Consider the following 22,562-nt stretch of genomic DNA (forward strand, 5'->3'; position numbering starts at 1 on the left):
TGGTCCTGAGCCCCACTGCACAATTGCCTTCAGGGATGATAGAAATCTCACTTTATTCTTTTAAAAGGGAATTGCTGTCAGTCAAGGGGCATTCTGCATCTGTGTAAAAGGGATGTCCTTGCAGTCCCGGATCATTCTGTGTCTGTTTAAACGGGCTGATTGTCAGTTCCGGTTCATAATCTTTCCCTTTAAAACGGATTTTCTCATAAACCCGGGTCTTTCCTGTACAGTTTGAGAAGGAGTAAGATTTCAGCTGCAATGACCGAATTGTTAAACTGTCGTGTTCCAATTTACATTGGGGTTGCCTGCGCCGGCGCGCACCCAGATCGCAGTGCATCTGTTCGTTCACTCGAAATATGCTCATTTTTTCCGAAATCCACTCCTTGACAATGCAGTTGCACCGATTTGCTCCCAATATACACAACAACACAATGTACGGTCCTGGTAGAGCCCGGGTGACCTAATGGATAAGGCGTTTCGATTAGATTATAACAGTGAAGTTATCAGAAAATTGCTGGTTCGAATCCGTCTGTGGTCAACTTAGCTTGCTACGTGAAATTTTTTATTTTTTGTTGTGATTCTGCCGAGAAATCAACCATCTCTTCCAGTCACTCACCTGAAGAAAAGGAAGGCTGTTTGCTTAAAGAATCCCATGGCACGTTTTCGTCATTGTCGATCTGCATGTACGAGCAGAGCAAGCTGTGAAGTGGACTTTCTTGCACATTATTTCTGTTTGGATACAAAAAGCAGGAGATTGAATGGCTGACGATGCGCCGCAGAAGCAACGAGGTGGCCGAGAGGTTCAGGCGATGGACTGCTAATCCATTGTGCTCTGCATGTAGGGGTTCAAATCCTATCCTCGTCCTCGTTGTCTTACAGCTTTGACCACCCTGGTCGTTTTTTCATTCACCTTTAACTTCATCGCCAAATTCCCCTATTACTTCCAAGGATGCTGTACTTTGCTCATGTCATGTCTCAAATTAATAATATGTTCGTCAAAAGGATAACATTTACAGGACTATGGCGAGGGGAACTAATTAGGTAGGTCTCTGAGCAACAGCACAAGCACGATGGGCCGAATATCTTTTCTCAATACCGTCAGAATCTGAGAGCTGAGCTTTTCACTGTCGGTGGCTCGTTCGTCTAGGGGTATGATTCTTCCTTAGAAATGATCACATTTGAAATGCGATAGTTCTCCGGCCAAATCCCGGACGGTCGTCATGTGAGAAAACAGATATATTTCACATTAAGACGTGTGATTTTGCGCCGATGTTCCCACAGCATCCAAATACCAGAGCAAAGATTTAATCCCTTTCCCACTGAATACTGTGGACAGACATGGTCACCTTGATAACGGAATGGTCATTCTGACATCATGTTCTGAACAATCGCACACAAGACAATGAGTCATCAATAAATGGTAAATTAATTAAACACTCTGCAATTACATTGTAAATAATAGGAAATAAAATGCTGGATAATAACTGGTGCAGATACTAGCTTATCTCTAGCAAAGATTAAGAATGATGTGTTTTGTTTACACACACACACGCAGACAGTAACGACTCTGTGTGCATTCATTTCAGTTGTTCTACTTAACCTGATGCAATTTTATTTCTTAGGACTTTAGAAACTTGCGGGAAGCCATCCGGCGGTGTTTGCTGTGTCACTATCTCAAGAGATAGCGTGCCGTTGCTCCACGTACTGCCCGGGGGAAAGGGGCAGCTATTTAAAGGGACAGGGATTCTCTTTTGTCTGTCTATTTATATCGAAAGGTACAGTCCAGTTTATCTCAGAATGTCGCCGGACTTCACGAACCGAGCTTCCATTAACATTCACTCCCTTCTGTATTGTGCTGTGATTGTAAAGCTATCTATTCGAGTGACTTGAGCCTTTCTAAAATGGCACATTGTTTTTATAATCCATTTGACTTGCATGTTTAATTTGGAAAAAAATTCAGATTTGTGCAGTGCGCCGAAGGTTTTGTTTAAAGGTGGAGTAAAATTTGTTTCAAAATATTCTTTCCAGCACTCCCTCAACCCGCTCAAATTTTAGAACACTCTGCAATACTGACTGGGAATTTCCCAAATTCGATCCTTGATTTGGGCTGTTAGTTTTTCTCAGCCAAGGCAGCAGTTCAGGGGTTATATTGTCCTCAGTACCAATGCGCTAAATATGAGTAAAAATTAGCCACTGCCCTTGCTCTTGATACTGATCCAATGACATGAAATGGGAAGTTTGTGGATGTCATTTGGGGGTAGGCTTTGATGCCTACCACAGTGGAAATCCTGCTGACACTCACTTAGTCGACTGATGGTGAAGCACCAGAGGTTAACAAATTTATGTGGAATTGCACCCAGCCAGATTCAGCACTTCCTGGAGAAAGTAACTCGCAGTTCATTTTAGACTGTAAGGAAGAAGGGAGAGTGTCTAGAATATGGCTTTTACAGCTTTGCAGGGACAGGAGGGGACAGAATGTCCTATAGAAACTAGACTTGTCTGTTCTGTACTCCCCGCAGTGTAACAAACCAGAATGGGAGTTCTTACTGAGACCAGAACCGGGGCAGTTTGAACACTCTGTCTAATATGTCCTTACTATAGAGTATAAATGCACACGAGGCCCATACTTGAGAGAAGGTCATTCTGTGGCCAGTAAAATTTATTAGCCGGCACTGAAGTGATGATCATGGGTGGTGCTTCCCCTTTTATATTTGAAATTCCAGGTTAGGAGTGTCTCGCACAAGTTCACCCCCTTGTGGTCAATGTTCCCACTGTGGACAACTTAGGTCAGTTTATACATGGGTTACAATGACAGTTGAATACATGACATCACCTCTCCCCAAAGTCTTATTGGGATCACTGGTTAAGTCTCTCTGGTTTTTTACACTGCCTTGTAGAGCGCCTGAGATGGGTATCCAGTTGTTGGGAGTCAGCCTGAGTGTCTGGTATTTGCGGTGCCTCAGGCCAGTCCGGACTGCCCGAAGTGACTGGGCTCTCCTCCGCTTGGTTCCAGTGTTCGGTCACCTGTGTTGGAGTGAACTCTATATCGTGTTCTTCCTCTGCTTCTTCTATGGGGTTGCTGAACCTCCTTTCTATTTGATCCACGTGTTTGCGGCAGATCTGTCCATTGGTAAATTTAACTATCAGAATCCTACTCGACTCTTTGGGCAATAACAGTGCCTGCAAGTCATTTAAGCCCTGCAGCATAGTTGAGGATAAAGACAGAGTCATTTACATCAGTATATCACGCCCTTGCTTTCCCGTCATGGTAGTCACATTGTGACTGGCGCCTGCTCTCAACAATTTCTTTCATGATGGGGTGTATAATGGATAACCTGGTGTTGAGTGTCCTTTTCATTAGCAGCTCTGCAGGTGGAACACCTGTGAGCAATTGGCCAACAGGAGGCATGATAAGCGGCTTTGTAAGTAACTCCCTTGCATTCTGAGCATACACTGTTTGATTATCTTCACTGCTCGTTCCACCTGACCATTTGAGGCCGGTTTGAAAGGTGCCGTTCTGACATGGTTGATACTTTTTCCTGCCATGAAGTTCTGGAATTCAATGCTTGTAAAGCACGGGCCATTGTCGCTGACCAAGACGTCCGGTAGATCATGGGCAGCGAGCATTGCACGTAGACTTTCTCAGTTGGCAGAGAATGTGCTTGAATTGAGAATGTCACACTCGATCCATTTGGAGTAGGCGTCTACTACAACCAAAAACATTTTTCTCATGAAAGGACCTTCGCAGTCCACATGGATGCGTAACCATGGTTTGGCGGGCCAGGACCAGGGGCTAACGGGGGTCATCCATGCGCGCATTGCCCCGCTGGGCACACGTGTTGCATCTGTGAACACAAAGTTCCAGGTCTGCATCTATCACTAGCCACCAAACGTGTGACCTGGCAATTGTCTTCATCATGACAATGCCCGGGTGCTCATTGTGGAGTTCTCTGATGAACATCTTCCTGACCATTTGAGGCATGACAACACGGTTTCCCCATAGTAAGCAATCGGCCTGAATCGAGAGTTCATCCTTGCGCCTGTGAAATGGTTTGAATTCCTCAGGGAATGCCCCGTGCGTGGCTGCCCAGTCCCCATTCAGGACACATTTCATGACTAAAGACAGTAGCGAGTCTCTAGTTGTCCAGACTTTAATCTGATGGGCTGTCACAGGTGAGCCTTCGCTTTCAAAACTACAACAGCCATGACCATCTCAGCAGCATGCTAGGTTGCCCCTCGGTGGTGGCTAGTTGGAGCCTGCTGAGTGCATCGGCACAGTTTTCAGTGCCCGGTCTGTGCTGAATTGTATAGTCATAGGCGGCTAATGTGAGTGCCTACCTCTGAATGCGGACCAATGCATTTGCATTTATGGCCTTGCTGTCGGTCAAAAGGGAAGTTAGGGGTTTGTGATCTGTCTCCAGCTCAAACGTCCTGCCAAACAGGTACCGGTGCATTTTTTTACAGCATATATCCATGCAAGCGCTTACTTTGTTATCATCCCGTCGCCCTGTTCTGCCTGGGACAGACTTCTGGAGGCATAAGTAACCGGCTGTAACTGAGCATTGGCATTCACATGCTGCAACACACACCTGACCCCATAGGACGACGCATCGTATGTTGAAACAAGTTTCTTACATGGGCCATATCGCGTTCACAGATTGTTAGAGCAGAACAAATTTTGTGCTCTATCAGAAGCCTTTTCCTGGCTTTCCCCCCAGACCCATTCACGACCTTTGTGCAGGAGCACGTGTCGCGGCTCAAACAGAGTGCTCTATTTTGGAAGAAAGTTCACAAAATAATTCAGGAGCCCCAGGAATGAATGCAGCTCCGTCGTGTTACGGGGTCTGGTTGCTCTCTGGATCACTTCCGTTTTGGACACAGTAGGTCTGATCCCGTATGCTGCTCCCCTCATCCACAGGAATTCGACCTCTGCAGCTGGGAAGATGCACTTCACCTTTTTCAGTCGCAGACTTACCCGGTCCAGTCTGCATAGCACCTCCTCCAGGTTGCGGAGGTGTCCTTCAGTATCACACACGGAGATGAGGATGCCGTCTTGAAAAACCTATGTCCTTGGAATCGATTGAGGAGGCTTTCCATATTTCGTTGAAAGATTGTGGCGGTCAAGCGAATTCCAAACGGACATATGTTGTATTCAAACAAGCCCTTGTGTGTCGTGATGGTGGTCAGCTTCTTTGACTCACTAACCAGCTCTTGGGTCATGTAAACTGAGGTCAGGTCGAATTCTGAAAAAGGTTTGCCACCGGATAGCGTCGCAAAGAGGTCCTCCGCTCTCGGTAGTGGATACTGTTCTTGGAGTGACACCCGATTGATGCTGGCCTGCTAATCACCACATATCATGAACGACCCATCTGCCTTGAGCACCGACACAATCAGGCTCACCCAGTAACTGAATTCGACTGGCGAGATGATGTCTTCCCTCAGCAGGCATTCCAATTCGCCTTCTATCTTTTCCCGCATCACGTACAGCGCCACTTTGGACTTTTGGTGTACTGGACTGGCGTCCGAGTTTATGTGAATCAGTACCTTGGTCCCCATGAAAGTGTTAATGCTTGGTTGAAACAGTGAGTCAAATTAGTCCAGGGCCTGTGAGCATGATATTCGCTCCACAGAAGAAATTGCATTGACATCGCCCCATTTCCAGTTCATGACAGCAAGCCAACTCCTCCCAAGCAGTGCGGGACTGTCCCCCGGGACAATCCAGAGTGGCAACCTGTTCTCTGACTCTTTGTGGGTCTCAACTACCATTGCACTGCCTAGAGCCGGAATTGTCTCCTTTGTATATGTACGGAGCTGTGCGTCAATTGGCAATAATTTTGGCCTCCTGGCCTTGGACGCCCACAACTTGTTGAACTGTTTTATACTCATCAGGGACTGGCTGGCCCCCGTGTCTAACTCCATTGATACTGGGATGCCATTGAGGAGCTCTTTCAGCATTATCGGTGGCGTCCTGGTGTATGAACTGTACATGTGCTCCACATGAACTCGCTGAACTTCAGCTTCCAGCGATTTCCCCCATTGTCCCTTTGGCCTCGTAGGGTTTACATCGGGCCCGTCCTCCTCGAAAATCAATGCGGCTGCAGACTTCCTGCACATACGCGCCAAGTGACCGCTGACGTTGCAGTTTCTGCAGGTGTATTGCTGATACCGGCAAGCTCTGTCTGCGTGTTTGCCTCCACATCTTCAACATGATCCGTTGTTGGAAACAAAAGGTCCATTACAAGTCGATCGTCTCGGACTGTCTCTATTACTGTCCTTAAGTGCACCATTGACAGGTGTTGATGGCCCCATTACTGGCCGCATTGTTCCTTGCGATGGCATGAATCACCGTTCAGTTAACCATTGTCTCCGTTGAATTCCCACTTTGGCTTCGACTACATGCTCGGACATGTCCGATTGACCCTGTCTGACGAGAGAACTGTGTGCCACGTTAACAATGTTGACGCCCTGTCCATTTGCTGCATTTAAACCAACATTTTTGTCAAACATGATTCTGCTCTCTTCCTCCCCCGAAATAAATGTCTGGGCCATCAAAGCCGCTGTTTCCAGAGTCAAGTCATTAGTGTCAATCAGTTTCCTGAAAACCCCAGTGTGCCCGATGCCTTAAATAAAAAAGTCTCACAGCATCTCCGCTCTGCATGCATCTGGGAACTTACATAGGCTCGCCGGTCGCTGGAGGTCTGCCATGATGTCTGGAACACTTTGCCTTTCTCGCCGCTGGAGCATGTAAAACCGATGTCTCGCCATGTGCATGCTGCTCGCCAGTTTAAAGTGTTCCCCGATCAACTTACAGAGCTCTTCAAAAGCCTTGTCCACCGCCGTCTCCGGCACGAGAAGGTCCTTCATCAGGGAGTAGGTCCAGGATCCACAAACCATCTATAGATGTGCCCTGCGTTTGTTGGCCGAATCCTGTCTCAGCCATTCCTTCGTGACGAAACTTTGCTGCAATCTCTCAATAAACTCGTCCCAATCATCACCAACACAGTACCTCTCGTCTGTGCTGCTAGTGGCCATGCTCGCGTGCTTTAAATCCCATTTTCTCGTCGCCAATAATATGTCCTTACTCTACAGCATAAATGCACACGAGGCGCATACTTGAGACAAGGTCACTCTGTGACCAGTAACCTTTATTAGCCAGCACTGAAGTGATGAAGGTGAGTGGAGCGTCGCCTTTTATACCTGAAAGTCCAGGTTAGGAGTGTCTCCCAAATGTGCACCACCTAGTGGTCAATGTTCTCACGGTGCACAACTTAGGTCAGTTTATACATGGGTTACAATGACAGTTAAATACATGACACTGTCTCTCTTCCCTTTTCACAGAAGGACTCCCAGTTCTGGTCTCACTGCCGCCTTGCGGGGGTTCGATCGACAATCTATGAAACCCAAATTTTTCAAGTATTGGGTTGGATTGTGTCCGTTACAGAATCAGTGCGGATTGACTCCCGCCCATTACAGAAAGTTTGAAATAGCACCCGAATTTAATCCAGCCTGTAACTTGCAAGGGGCACCTGGAATAAGTCTAAAAAATTAAAACCTGTTGGAAAAAATTTGACCAATGGTGGATTTAATTACATAATCCGTTATTTTTAAAATTGTTGGCGGGGCTTTTTAATTAAAAATCGTTATTCTGACTGTTGGATACATTAATTTCCGCCCTACATTCATTGGTGGGCTAAATAGACTGGGATTGTTTATCGGAAAAGGTCAATGAACTTCACTCGAAGCGACAAATCACAAGTTCGCTCCCTGCATTTCTCCAGAAGTTTAACAAAAGCAGATGTGGGAGGGGTTTCTCATTCTTTCTCTGAACATGTGGATTGTCGAGAAGAGGAAAAACAGGCGGTAAAGCTCGGCCCAAGGACAAATCTTGCCCATCCCGGACCGGAATGCAGTTCCCTGTGGGCCGTGTTCACAGGCTCCTGCGGAAGGGGAACTACGCTGAGCGTGTGGGTGCCGGAGCCCCGGTCCTCATGGCTGCTGTGCTCGAGTATCTGACCGGCTGAAATCCTGGAGCTGGCCGGCAACGCGGCCCTCGACAACAAGAAGACCCGCATCATTCCCAGAAATCTGCAGCTGGCCATCCGCAACGAACAGGAGCTCAGCAAGCTGCTGGGAAAGATGACCATTGCTCAGGGCGGGGTGCCGCCTAATATCCAGGCTGTGCTGCTGCCCAAGTATACCACCGGTCTGTCCAAGAGCAAACAAAGCGGACAAGGTTTAATCTGATAACACAAAGGATATTTTCCGAGCCACCCACAGTATCAATGTAAGGTAGGTTAATGTTCTATGGATCACAATTGTCCCAGATCTAAATTAACATTGAATCTCTGCAATTAAGCGGTTAGTTTCCTGCTCAGAAATGACCCTCAGACATTATCGCTTATAAACTGGTCACTGTCGATAGATAGTGCAACAGGTTTGCTGTTATAAAATCCTGCTGCAAGGTACCATAAATCATTTCTGGCCTGCGATGCTGTAAACTTACCCCGATTGCGATGGCCGGGAATGGAAGCCGGGCCCACTGCTTGGGAGGTAGCTCACTTCTCACTATACTACCATCGCTCACATTTCAGAAAGTGACAAGAAGAGGCTGGTTTTAATCAACCAAACTTAGTGCCTTCAGCGGGTTATGTCGTAAAATTAGTTAATTTACAAAAAACATTTCTCATATCTGTTGATTATTTTTTAGCTAAAAGGGCTTAAAACTAATAAATATGGTGCGGGCTCAGCCCAAGCAAGGTAACTATTCACAGTGACCGTTTTTAATTGTAGGGAAAGTGTTCCAGCACCGTGCTTACATTCTGATTACTGAACATAATATTTGTCCCACTTAAGAGCCGCAAGAATTAGTTAGTACGCAAATACAAGGCATATTGTGTGGGGGATGGTGGTATAGTGGTGAGAATAGCTGCCTTCCAATGCAGGTTAGACCGGGTTTAATTCCCGGCCATCGCAGCCGATGTAACTTTAATATCCCTGTCAGATCAGAAATGAATTATGTGAGCATGTAACAGCAGCATTTTATAACTAAGAATAATTATTAATGAAATGAATTTTGACGAAAATCATTCATGTGCTTCTCCCATAGCATTAAAACGGAATTTGAACCAATAAATGAATTCTCAGTCAGAATCGTGGGACCCATCATCCGCTCATTCCCTTTATACTCGGCTCTTAACATCCGTTTATATTCGGCTCACACAACGTGTTTAATGACGGCTGGTCCCACGTTCAGGTTCCATTTGCTTTGTATTTCTCTGAAGTCGGTCTCTCTCTATATTGATTCGCTGATCCGAATATCCGCCAACAGCAAACCTGCGGCAGTGTTTGTCGATCTAGATTTCTACATGTTCGACAGAGAGTGACCGATTTATTACCGAGATCAGGAAATGCCCAGAGTAATATAGAGATTTAATGTTAATTTAGATCTGTGATCCATATAGCATTAACCTGCCCTTTCAAAGATATTGTTGGTGACTTTGAAAAGAGCCTTTGGTTTATTAGATTTAATCATTTCCGCTTTATTTGCTCTTGGACATACTGGTGGTTTTCTTGGGCAGCAGCACAGCCTGAATATCAGGCAGCACCCCGCCCTGAGCGATGGTCACCTTTCCCAGCAGCTTGTTGAGCTCCTGGTCGTTGCGGATGGCCAGCTGCAGGTGTCTGGAAATGGTGCGACTCTTCTTGTTGTCGCGGGCCGCGTGGCCGGCCAGCTCCAGGATGTCAGCGGTCAGATACCCGAGGACAGCAGCTATGTCGACCGGGGCTTCGACACCCACACGCTCAGCGTAGTTCCACTTTCGCAGAAGCCTGTGAACACGGCGTACAGGGAACTGCAGTCCGACCCGGGAGGAGCGAGACTTGGCCTTGGCCGGAGCTTTACCTCCGCGTTTTCATCTTCTAGACATTTCCACAATCTACACGTTCATGGAAAGAATGAGAAACTCCTCCCACATCTGCCTTATACCTTCTGGAGGAATGCAGGGAGCGAACTTGTGATTGGTCGCTCTGTGGTGAATTTCATTGGTCCTTTCCGATGACCAATCGCAGCCTTTTTAGCCCATCAAAAAAACCTGGGCGCAATTGATTGTTCTCAACAGTCAGTGTTCGAAGGATTTAGAAATTCAAAAATCCCGCCAATAATTGTTAACATTGCGGATTATGTTAGTAACTTCCCCATTAGCCAAATATTTCTAAACACTTTTTGTTTCCCTTTGTCTTAATCCATATTTCACTTGCAAAATCCAGGGTTAAATTTGGGTTCAGTTTCAAACTATCTGTAATGGGGGGAATCACTCCCAACTTATTCTGTAACGGGACACATTCCAGTTCAATCTTTGTAAAAATAAGCTTTCATAGATTAGCGATCGATCCCCCCGCACAGGCAGCAGTGAAACCAGAACTCGGAGTCCTTCTGTGAAAAGGGAAGAGGGACAGAGTGTTCAATCTGTCCCGGTTCTTGTCTCTATAAGAACTCCAATTCTGGGTTGTTACACTCGGACTCGAAGGTTAATAAACGGTTTGACTCCTAAGTAGAATTTTCTTTTAAATTGAAAAGAGCGTGAGAGAGAATGAGGTGGCTATATTCTGAGTCTCAGCCTAAAACAAGTTCTAATTCGTCGGCAGGCGCTGCAAATGAACGGGTCTGAGAGCAAAGGGAAAGGGCGACCAGGGACCGTGTTTGTAGTTTAGGGCGGGAAAAGGAAGAAACATAGAAACATAGAAGAAACATAGAAAAATAGGTGCTGGGGTAGGACATTCGGCCTTTCTAGCCTGCACCGCCATTCAATGAGTTCATGGCTGAATATGCAACTTCAGTATCCCCTTCCTGCTTTCTTGCCATACTCCTTGATCCCCCCAGTTGTAAGGACTTCATCTAACTCCCTTTTGAATATATTTAGTTAATTGGCCTCAACTACTTACTGTGGTAGAGAATTCCACAGGTTCACCATTTTCTGGGTGAAGAAGTTTCTCCTCATCTCGGTCCTAAATGGCTTACCCCTTATCCTTAGACTGTGACCCCTGGTTCTGGACTTCCCCAACATTGGGAACATTCTTCCTGCATCTAACCTGTCTAAACTCGTCAGAAATTTTAACGTTTCTAAGAGGTCCCCTCACATTCTTCTGAAATCCAGTGAATACAAGCCCAGTTGATCCAGTCTTTCTTGATAAGTCAGTCCTACCATCCCGGGAATCAGTCTGGTGAACCTTCGTTGCACTCCTTCAATAAAAAGAATGTCCTTCCTCAAGTTAGAAGACCAAAACTGTACACAATACTCCAGGTGTGGACTCACCAATGCCCTGTACAACTGTAGCAACACCTCTCTGTCCCTGTACTCAAATCCCCTCGCTATGAAGGCCAGCATGCAATTTGCTTTCTTAACCGCCTGCTGTACCTGCATGCCAACCTTCAATGACTGATGTACCATGACACCCAGGTCTCGTTGCACCTCTCCTTTTCCTAGTCTGTCACCATTCAGATAATAGTCTGTCTCTCTGTTTTTATCACCAAAGTGGATAAACTCACATTTACCACATTATACTTCATCTGCCATGCATTTGCCCACTCACCTAACCTATCCAAGTCGCTCTGCAGCCTCAGAGCATCCTCGTCGCAGCTCACACTGCCACCCAACTTAGTGTCATCCGAAAATTTGGAGATACTATATTTAATTCCCTCGTCAAAATCATTAATGTACAGTGTAAACAGCTGAGGCCCCAGCACAGAACCTAGCGGTACCCCACTAGTCACTGCCTGCTATTCTGAAAAGTACCCATTTACTACTACTCTTTGCTTCCTGTCTGACAACCAGTTCTCAATCCATGTCAGCACCCCACCCCCAATCCCACGTGCTTTAAATTTGCACATTAATCTCTTGCGTGGGACCTTGTCGAAAGCCTTCTGAAAGTCCAAAGATACCACATCAACTGGTTCTCCCTTGTCCACTCTACTAGAAACATCCTCAAAAAATTCCAGAAGATTTGTCAAGCATGATTTCCCTTTCACAAATCCATGCTGACTTGGACCTATCGTGTCACCCCTTTCCAAATGCGCTGCTATGACATCTTGAATAATTGATTCCATATATTTACCCACTACTGAGGTCAGGTTGACAGGTCTATAATTCCCTGTTTTCTCTCTAGCTGCTTTTGTAAAAAGTGCGGTACATTGGCTACCCTCCACTCGATAGGAACTGATCCAGATGCGAAGGAATGTTGGAAAATGACTGTCAATGCATCCGCTATTTCAAAGGCCACCTCGTTCAGTACTCTGGGATACAGTCCATCAGGCCCTGGGGATTTATCGACCTTCAGTCCCATCAATTTCCCCAACACAATTTCTCGACAAATCAGGATTCCCCTCAGTTCCTCCTCCTTTCTAGACACTCTGACCCCTTTTATATCCGGAAGGTTGTTTGTGTACTCCATAGTGAATACCGAACCAAAGTACTTGTTCAATTGGTCTGCCATTTCTTTGTTCCCCGTTATGACTTCCCCTGATTCTGACTACAGGGGACCTGCGTTTGTCTTTACTAATCTTTTTCTCTTTACTTATCTATAGAAACTTTTGCAATCCGTCTTAATGTTCCCTGCAAGCTTCTTCTCCTACGCCATTTTCCCTGCCCTAATCAAATCCTTTGTCCTCCTCTGCTGAGTTCTAAATTTCTGCCAGTCCCCGGGTTCGCTGCTATTTCTGGCCAATTTGTATGCCACTTCCTTGGCTTTAATACTATCCGTGACTTCCCTTGATAGCCACGGTTGAGCCACCTTCCCTTTTATATTTTTACGCCAGACAGGAATATAGAATTGTTGTATTTCATCCATTCGGTCTCTAAATGTCTGCTATTTCCCATCCACAGTCAACACCTTAAGTATCATTCGCCAATCTATCCCAGCCAATTCACGCCTCATACCTTCAAAGTTACCATTCTTTATGTTCTGGACCATGGTCTCTGAATTAACTGTTTCATTCTCCATCCTAATGCAGAATTCGACCATATTATGGTCACTCTTTCCCAAGGGGCCTCGCACAACGAGATTGCTAATTAATCCTCCCTCATTACACAACACCCAGTCGAAGATGGCCTCCCCCCTAGTTGGTTTCTCGACATATTGGTCTGGGAAACCATCACCTTATGCACTCCAAGAAATCCCCCTCCACCATATTGCTTCCAGTTTGGCTAGCCCAATCTATGTGCACAATAAAGTCACCCATTATAACTGCTGCACCTTTATTGCATGCATCCCTAATTTCCTGTCTGATGTCCTCCCCAACATCACTACTCCTGTTTGGAGGTCTGTACACAACTCATACTAACGTTTTTTGCCCTTTGGTATTCTGCAGTTCCAGCCGTATAGATTCCAGATCATGGAACATGCCTGTAAAATCAGTTACCTGAGAATTTAAAACTAAATCTACACGTGGAACTGCAAAGTTCCCCACACACTTGTTCAGGAAATAATTACTGTAAATTGAGTCTAAATGTAGATGCGTTTGTGCAGCTCTTTCAGAGAGGTTGTCGGTGGCTCTCAAAAGAGCAGTTGTGTTTGAGTTGATCTCTCAGGACAGCGTGCTATTTTACTTGGAGCTGGTGTACTTGGTAACCACCTTTGTCCTTTCCGACACGGCGTGCTTGGCCAGCTCCCTGGGCAGCAACAGGCGCACGGTGGTCTGCATCTCCCAGGAGCTGATGGTGCGGCACTTGTTGTAATGGGCCAGGCGGGAAGCCTCACCCGCGATGCGCTCCAAAATATAGTTCACAAACGAGTTCATGATGTCCATGGCCTTGGAGGAGATGCCAGGGTGAACGTTGTAGATGTAGATGGAGTAACTCTCCTTCCTCCACCTTCTGCGCTCCTTGTCGCCCTTCGGCGATGTTTTCTTGATTACTTTCTTGGTGGTAAGTGTTTCCCGGGCGGGGAGCGGGCTCAGCGGACGCCATTTTGGTCTGGGCGGGTCTCACGGCGCATGTGTGCTCCATTGTGCAGGGACAACGTGTGGGCGGGGAATCAGGATGTATGTCAGTTTGATTGGTCACATGTTTGTGACCAATTCACTGGCCCCTGATTGGGAGCCTTGCTGTCTAATTGTTGTCTGGACACCCTGGGCCTGGGCTCATCCTATTGGTCCAACCCTGGCTCACCCTATGGGCCATCCCATGCTCATCCTATTGGGCCATCCAAAGCTCACAATGTTCATCATCACATAGGCAGTCGCTCGAAATCTTGATCCAACTATAAAAGTGAGTTATCAAGTGACTGAACAGTCCAATACGGGATTACAGTCCCTGTCCCAGTTGGGATGGACGGTGGTTGAAGGAAAGGAAGGGTGGGACTGGTTTGCTGCACGCTCCTTCCATTGCCTGTGCTAGATTTCGGTATGCTCTCAGCGATGAGACTCGAGGTGCTCAATGCCCTCCCGGATGCACTTCCTCCACTTAGGGTGGTCTTTGGCCAGGAACTCCCCGATGCCGGTTGCGATGTTGCACTTTATCAGACAGGCTTTGAGGGTGTCCTTGAAACGCATCCTCTGCCCACCTTAGGATCGCATGCCATGTAGGAGTTCCGACTCGAGCATTTGCTTTGGGAGGCTTGTGAACAATGCGGCCCGGCCAGCGGAGCTGGTCGAGTGTGGTCAGTGCTTCAATGCTGGGGATGTTGGCCTGGTCAAGGACGCTAACGTTGGTGCGTCTGTCCTCACAGGAGATTTGCAGGATCTTGTGAAGACATCGTTGAGGGTATTTCTCCAGCAATTTGAGTTCAAAGCTTTCAGCAAGCACATGGTCTTCAGGGCTGTGTTGTACAGCCCCTCTGTATGGCTCAGAGATGTGGACACTATACAGCAGACATCGCACCCGATTGGGCCAGCACTGATACACCCTATTGGGGCAGTCCAAGTGCACACTATTGCGCCAACCCGGGCTTAACCTGTTCGGCCAGCCCAGGCTCAGCCCATTGAGCCAGCACAGGCTCACCCCATTGAGCCAGCACAGGCTCACCCCTTTGCGCTAGCCCGACCTCACCCTATCGAACCAACCCAGGCTCACCCTATCGGGCCATCACAGTCTCACCCAATCGGGCCAGCACAGGCTCATCCGATCGGGCCAGCACAGTCTCACCCTATCGGGCCAGCAAAGTCTCACCCTATCGGGCCAGCCCAGGCTCACCCTTTCAGGCCAGAACAGTCTCACCCTATCGGGCCAGCACAGTCTCACCCTATGGGCCAGCAAAGTCTCACATTATCGGGCCAGCCCAGGCTCACCCTTTCAGGCCAGCACAGTCTCACCCTGTCGGGCCAGCACAGTCTCACCCTATTGGCCCAGCACAGGCTCAGCCGCCCGGCCCAGCACAGTGTCACACCCTATCGGGCCAGCACAGACTCACCCTATCATGCCAGCAAAGTCTCACCCGATCGGGCCAGCACAGTCTCACGCTATTGGCCCAGCACAGTCACACCCTATCGGGCAGCATAAACTCACACTATTGAGTCAGCACAGGCTCACACTATTGGGCCAGCACAGACTCACCCTATCCGGCCAGCACAGTCTCACCCTATCGGGCAGCACAGTCTCACCCTATCGGGCAGCACATTCTCACACTATTGAGCCAGCACAGACTCATTCTATCCGACCTTCACAGTCTCACCCTATCGGGCCAGCACAGTCTCACCCTATTGGCCCAGCACAGTCTCACCCTATCGGGCCAGCACAGTCTCACCCTATCGGGCCAGCACAGTCTCACCCTCTTGGCCCAGCACAGTCTCACCCAATCGGGCAGCACAGTCTCACCCTATCGGTCAGCACAGGCTCACACTATTGGGCCAGCACAGTCTCACGCTATCAGGCCAGCACAGTCTCACCCTATCAGGCACCACAGGTTCACACTATTGGGACAGCACATTCTCACCCTATCGGGTCAGCAAAGTCTCACCCTATTGGCCCAGCACAGTCTCACACTATTGGGCCAGCAAAGGCTCACACGATTGGGGCAGCACAGTCTCTCCCTATCGGGCCAGCACAGTCTCACCCTATTGGCCCAGCACATTCTCACACTATCGGGCAGCACAGTCTCACCCAATCGGACAGCACAGGCTCACCCTATCAGGCAAGGACAGTGTCACACTATCGGGACAGCACAGGCTCACCATATCGGGCCAGCACCGTATCACCCTATCGGCCAAGCACATTGTCACACTATCGGGACAGCACAGGCTCACACGATTGGGCCAGCACAGTCTCACCCTATTGGGCCAGCACAGTCTCACCCTATTGGCCCAGCACAGTCTCACCCTATTGGCCAGCACAGTCTCACACTATCGGTCCAGCACAATCTCACCCTATCGGGCAGCACATGTTCACACTATTGGGACAGCACATTCTCACCCTATCGCGTCAGCAAAGTCTCACCCTATTGGCCCAGCACAGTCTCACACTATTGGGCCAGCACAGGCTCACACGATTGGGCCAGCACAGTCTCACCCTATCGGACCAGCACATTCTCACAATATCGGGCAGCACAGTCTCACCCAATGGGACAGCACTGTATCACCCTATCGGCCAAGCAAAGTGTCACAGTATCCGGACAGCACAGGCTCAGACGATTGGGCCAGCACAGTCTCACCCTATTGGCCCAGCACATTCTCACAATATCGGGCAGCACAATCTCACCCAATCGTACAGCACCGTATCACCCTATCGGCCAAGCAAAGTGTCACACTATCGGGACAGCACAGGATCACACGATTGGGCCAGCACAGTCTCACCCTATCGGGCCAGCACAGTCTTACCCTATTGGCCCAGCACAGTCTCACACTATCGGGCAGCACAGTCTCACCCAATCGGACAGCACCGTATCACCCTATAGGCCAAGCACAGTGTCACACTATCGGGACAGCACAGGCTCACACGATTGGGCCAGCACAGTCTCACCCTATTGGGCCAGCACAGTCTCACCCTATTGGCCCAGCACAGTCTCACCCTATTGGCCCAGCACAGTCTCACACTATCGGGCAGCACAGTCTCACCCAAACGGGCAGCACAGTCTCACCCAATCAGGCAGCACAGTCTCACACTATTGGGCCAGCACAGTCTCATCCTATCGGACCAGCATAGTCTCACCATTTTGGGCCAGCCCAGGCTCAGCCTATCGGGCCAAGCAAACTCACACTATATGGCCAGCACAAAAGACCCAGTGGCCAGCAGAGAAAATCAGCATCTCATTGATTTTATTCTCACTTTGCACACAGCTGGTGCAGGTCTGAACCCAACCATGTAAGGTGGAAATGTTCAACATCCTCGGCCTTTGAATGTGGAAGCAGGAATGTTTGTCTGTTCTCTCTGTGGGAAAACATTTCAAACATCTGGGAAAGCACCACGACACACAAACATCCGAGTGAGATTGTTCTAGTGCACTAGAAAGAGCTTCAACCAGTTACACAGCCTGAAACACTTCACACCATTCACAGCGGAGAGAAGCTACACGTGTTGTGTGGGTAAAAGAATCTTCAAATGATCGTCCAACCTGGAGAGACACAAGGCCACCCACACCATGGAGAAACGTGGGAATGTTGAGACTGTGGGGAGGGATTCAGCTCCCCGTCTGATCTGGAAATTCATTGTCACAGTCACATCGGGAAGAGGCCGTTCACCTGCTCCGTGTGTGGGTCGGGTTTCAGTCCATCATCTGCTGAAACTCCAGCGAGTTCACACTGGGGAAGTGTGGGAAGAGCTTCATTCAGTCATCTGAATTGCGAATTCATTAGTGCCTGCAGGTGTTGGGTACTACTGTTGTTACTGCCGTTAATCACAATCTGACTAATCGTGTTCGTTCTGTCAGTTGGGATTTGATACTGCTGATTTTAATCAGTCCGAAAACTGGGCTGGAGTTTAATATTTTGATATTTCCAATTACACAATGTGTCAATATTTGATATCTCTATGATAAGAGGCGACTATTGATGTCATGTTACCGACTGCTCCATTTTGCGCCTTTTTTCCTTTCTAACTCTCGATTGTTTCAGTTCTCATGCCTTTGGTTACTCTCAGAGACAAGTCCCAGTTCCCCACACCTTCCAGAGTGCCTCTCTTTACCTTGGTGTCCAGGTTAGGGATAGCTAACACGCCAGGGATCATTGAACACAAAATCCAGTCTGTTAATCACTTTCAGTGACAGGACTTAACATGTGCCGACAGCAGTTGTTGAGATAAGCGACTGCATCTCTTTTCACATTCAGCTAGTAAACGGCCTCTCCCTGATGTGTTTTCACCCGACGCGCATCTGCATCCATTGCTGTTGATATGTGAATTGGATATATGGAAATAAAGACAGTGAAGTGAAGTGGATATAAGAAAATGTATAAGCCATGGAAAAATAACTAAGAGAATGTCAGATTGCAAATAATACAACATCAGCAAAATTAACAGACATTCTCAAGGTTTTAAGTTACTAATCATGCCAGTATAAATTGTAACATGGAATGGATATATGGATAAATGAAAATACAACATCAGCACAATTAACAGAATTGAAATGTTTCAGTTAGTAGTCACGCCAGTTAAATTGTAACATTTAGAGGCAATGTCTGAGCTTTAGTAAAAAAACAGCCCATATAGATGTCGGCTCATGAGTGGACAAAGGAAAGGAAGGATCAAAAGGGATAAGCTGAACTAGGATGTCAACATTATTGTATCTTTTTCTCTATTTTCAAAAATGTATAACTGTCGTCGCTTTACGATGCAACTTCACTTGTCCGTAGGAAGTGTGTACGCTCTATCGAGAGAGTATACCTTCTGTCTGATAAGTCTCGGCCGATAAAATAAAGACTGCTTTGTTTAAAGCACAATTGATATTCAACACAGTGATTTCACTGAACCAGATTCGGAGAAAATAACTCAGAAATCAACATTTGGTGTCAGAAGTGGGAACGCAACGGACGACTGCCGAAAACTTGCGAATTAAGAGCCAGACTAGCCTTGGACGATACGAGGGGTAAGTGGCCACTGGAGTAAGTATATTTTCAATACTGCTCCAGTTACCCCCGGTTTCAAAAGTCTGAGGAAAGTTTGGCCACTCGCTGGTTCTCAGGTAGTGTCTGAACGAGTTCCAGGACAATCTGGCGAATACCTTCTAAATTTAGGAAGTAAGTGTCCAAGTCAGGTGTGACGTCGACCTTGTATATCACTTGGCCCGTCTAGGCAGTGATTGGATTTAAACTGCGCAGTGACGCGAAAGGATAGGGAAATTTGAAGACTAGAAGAAATTAAAATAGGCTCATAAGGAATTAAATTAGGCTCATAAGGAATAAAATTATGCTCACAGGGAATTAAGCAAGGCTTATGGGGAATTAAGTAAGGCTTATAGGGGATAAGCATCCAAGTCAGGTGTGACATCGGCCTTGTATATCACTTGGCCCATCTAGGCACTGATTGGATTCGAATCACGTGGCAACGCGGAAGGTAGGATTAGATATGATTGGTTGAAATAGGGCTAGACATGGTTAGATCCAATCGCGGGGTGACGCGATCTGCGCGGCGACGCGGAAGATAGTGCTAGATAGGGTAGGGCTAGACAGGATAATGCAAGATCGCGCAGCGACGCGAACCGCGGGCCGACGCGAGATTGCGTGATGACGCAGGCCGATGCGAGGTTGCGCGGTGACGGGAACCACGGGCCGACGCGATTGCGAGGAGACGTGAACGGCGGGCCGATGCGATCGCGCAGCGACATGAACCGCGGGCCTACGCGATCGCGCGGTGATGCGAACCATGGGGCGACGCGGAAGTTAGAGATAGTTTAATTCGCTCGGCGACGCGAACTGCGGGTTGACGCGGAAGTTAGAGTTAGTTTAAATCGCACGGTGACGCGAACCGCGGGGTGATGCGGAAGTTAGATTTAGTTTGAATCGCGCGGCGATGCGAATCGCGGGGCGACACGGGAATTAGAGTTAGTTTAAATACGAAGGGCGGCGTGAAAATGGGTAATCAGTTAGATAAAGCCAATAATGCGGTTAGACGCTACAAAAGTTATGTGAGGAATTCCGTGAAAGAGCTGAATTATTTAGAAAATTATCAGGAGCCCTGAACAAATTAATAGGAGATGACCAGTGGCCTCTCGGTGGCACTCGAAGCGTGGAGGTGGCAAAAAAAGCACAGGGATTAATTTGGTGAAGGGGACGAGGGAAAGGGGACAAAAAGTTAATTGCAACATGGCGACACTATTGTCAAAAATTAAAAGATGCATCACTTTTGTAAAGTTGGCAAATAAATGCAATTAAATTAGGACTCTCATTGACAGACATGTTAAAACTATAGACGTCTTAACAAAAGAATGCTCGCTCGAGAAACTTACTGAGAGATCCTCTGGGACCTCTGAGAATGGTATTGAAGACTACGTAGTCAAATGGCTAGCTTTGTGTTGACCGAGGCTGATGATGAAATTGATGAATGGTCACTGACTCCGCGTCCAACTGCGCCTCCCGCACCCCCTAGTCCCTAGCTCCAGTCCTCTTCCCATCCTCCTCCACCTTACACTCCGGCGAGAGGAGTTAAAGATAAATGTAACCCCATACCAACGAAGCAACAAGCCCAAACTGACTCCTCATCCTCTGATAGCGATTCGGATCCCCAGTTCACAAGCAATATAGCCAAAAGGACCAGATCTCACACTCGGAAGGGCAGAACTATATTTTGATATCACAGACAGTCCCGTAAATCTACTAGTCAATCTACCAGTCCAAGTTGTGAAAGACATAGCAAACACTCCCGCCGATCAAGACGCGGAATTGTCAAGCAGTCAGACAGCACCGAAACATCCTCGGACCGAGAAAGCCTTCCAAGATCCCAAAGTTCCGACACCAATTCCCTGTCAGAACAATGCCAATCCCTGATGCACAACAAGCTGCAAACCACCCCACCATAGATGTCTTTGTGCCCTGGAAACCGAACGAAATTATGGCCCTTATGGCCAGCATACCAGATCGAAAAAAAGAACCTATCAAATTTATAGATCATCTTCGAACTACCATTTCAGTTTATAATGCAGAATCAAGGGACTTGTGGGACTTGGTAAAGCAAACCCTGAGCCCAACTGAACATACCCGATTTCTAACTCACCTAAGACGTGCTACTCATGATGCATTGGTGGTTGCTCACCCTAACGATGTCCAGGATCGCCTAAACGCTATCTTTAATGCTCTCACCAGGACCCTTCAGAAGCCCATCAGTATAGCCACAGTATTAGAAACTAAACCCATGCGAGAAGAAATTGCCGATGAATTTATGGAAAGATTTATTGAAATATACGGGTGTCAATCAGGAGATAATGCCTTCAGGGAGGGAGAGGATTCTCCTCAATTCTGCGCTATTCTACTTCAGTGCCTGCCCTACTCGATTACTCACGCTATCTGGACAAATAATATGAATTGGGCAGATAACAGTAAAGCCCAGATGGAAAGGGCGATTGGATATTATTGGCAGTAAATGAAAGGAAAGGGGGGAGTTGCGTCCCCAACCCGGGTCAAGTCTGAATACTTGACTAGAAAGGAAGAGCCGTCTCGGGTGGAAGTACCAAAACCCGACCCAAGGGGTTACCAGATGGAACCGCCGTGTTGCATGCAGGGTTGTATGAATAAGCAAGGATACGATGATACTAAACATCCAAATGGCCCGGGCCCTGCTAACTACGGACCGCCCTATTGTCCCCGGCCTGGTATGGGAAGAGGTCGGGGCTGGGTAAGAGGAAATGAATGTTTTATTTGTGGGCAAGAAGGACATTGGAATAAAAATTGCCCCTACCGTCAGTTGAAAATGGAAGGGGAAGAGGAGGGGGGCAAGGGCGGAGAGGACAAGGCTCTTACAATAACTTCTCCCAGAACAACCCCTTTGGCCAACCGTCCCCCGATTATTCGTATTGACTACGTAGCTTGATTGTACAGAGAACCTCCCCGGATGACGAACCAATTTGCCAGTTGCCAGTCCCTAGCACGGCTAAACAAATGCGACAATGGTTGTGAATGATCAATTACTGCAGATCCTGGATCCCTAATGTTGCCCTGATGAATAAGCAACTCACCCCGTATAAAAATAAGTAAGGCAGCTTTGAAAGAGAAACCGCAGACGTCCAAGCCTTTAAGGAACTAAAGACAGCCCTGCTTCAAGCTCCGGCTTTGGGCCGCCCCTCTATGACCGGCCCTTTCAACTGTATTGTACAATCCTGAAGGACTGTGCTGCTGCTGTCTTAACTCAGAAACACGGGGATAAGCATTAACCGCCATCTACAATAGCCTTCAATCCGCTGCCAACATCACCCTCCAGCAGGATATTGTTGAGTACACCTCTCATTCCGTAGCTGCCCTCCTGTGTCATCTGCATATTCAACATCTCACCATGGCCAGGCAAAATAGATATGAGTTCTACATACTAAATAATCCAAGGCTGACCTTTCGGCACTGTACTGCCATTAATGCGGCCTGTTTTCTGACCTTGCCAGCCCAAAATGAGGAAGAACCGAGTCATGACCTTTTATCTTTAATTCAATAAGCTAACTCA

General features: G+C 47.5%; 1 protein-coding gene and 1 pseudogene across 1 annotated transcript; both read right to left on the minus strand.

The window, feature by feature from the left end:
- Positions 1–290: 290 nt before the first annotated feature.
- On the minus strand, positions 291–9,926 carry LOC139247274 (histone H2A type 1-J-like; annotated as a pseudogene).
- Positions 9,927–13,597: 3,671 nt separating this feature from the next.
- On the minus strand, positions 13,598–19,743 carry LOC139247275 (histone H2B 7-like). Its single transcript, XM_070871586.1, has 2 exons — positions 19,619–19,743; positions 13,598–13,967 (listed from the first exon to the last, which is right to left on the minus strand). Exons 1-2 carry the CDS (start codon positions 19,741–19,743, stop codon positions 13,598–13,600), a joined length of 495 nt encoding a protein of 164 aa, XP_070727687.1.
- Between the last annotated feature and the right edge of the window lie 2,819 nt (positions 19,744–22,562).

Source organism: Pristiophorus japonicus, unplaced genomic scaffold (genome assembly GCF_044704955.1).
Source record: "Pristiophorus japonicus isolate sPriJap1 unplaced genomic scaffold, sPriJap1.hap1 HAP1_SCAFFOLD_267, whole genome shotgun sequence".
In the NCBI taxonomy this organism is placed as follows: Eukaryota; Metazoa; Chordata; class Chondrichthyes; family Pristiophoridae; genus Pristiophorus; species Pristiophorus japonicus.

What these genes read in the sequence shown, in the direction of transcription:
- LOC139247275 (XM_070871586.1), bottom strand. Translation starts at nt 19,743, where the DNA reads ATGTCGCTGCGCGATCGCATCGGCCCGCCGTTCACGTCTCCTCGCAAT. An exon ending in CAATCTCGCGTCGGCCCGCG is followed by an intron (nt 13,968 to 19,618) that starts GTTCGCGTCGCT and finishes AGACCCGCCCAG; the next exon opens with ACCAAAATGGCGTCCGCTGA.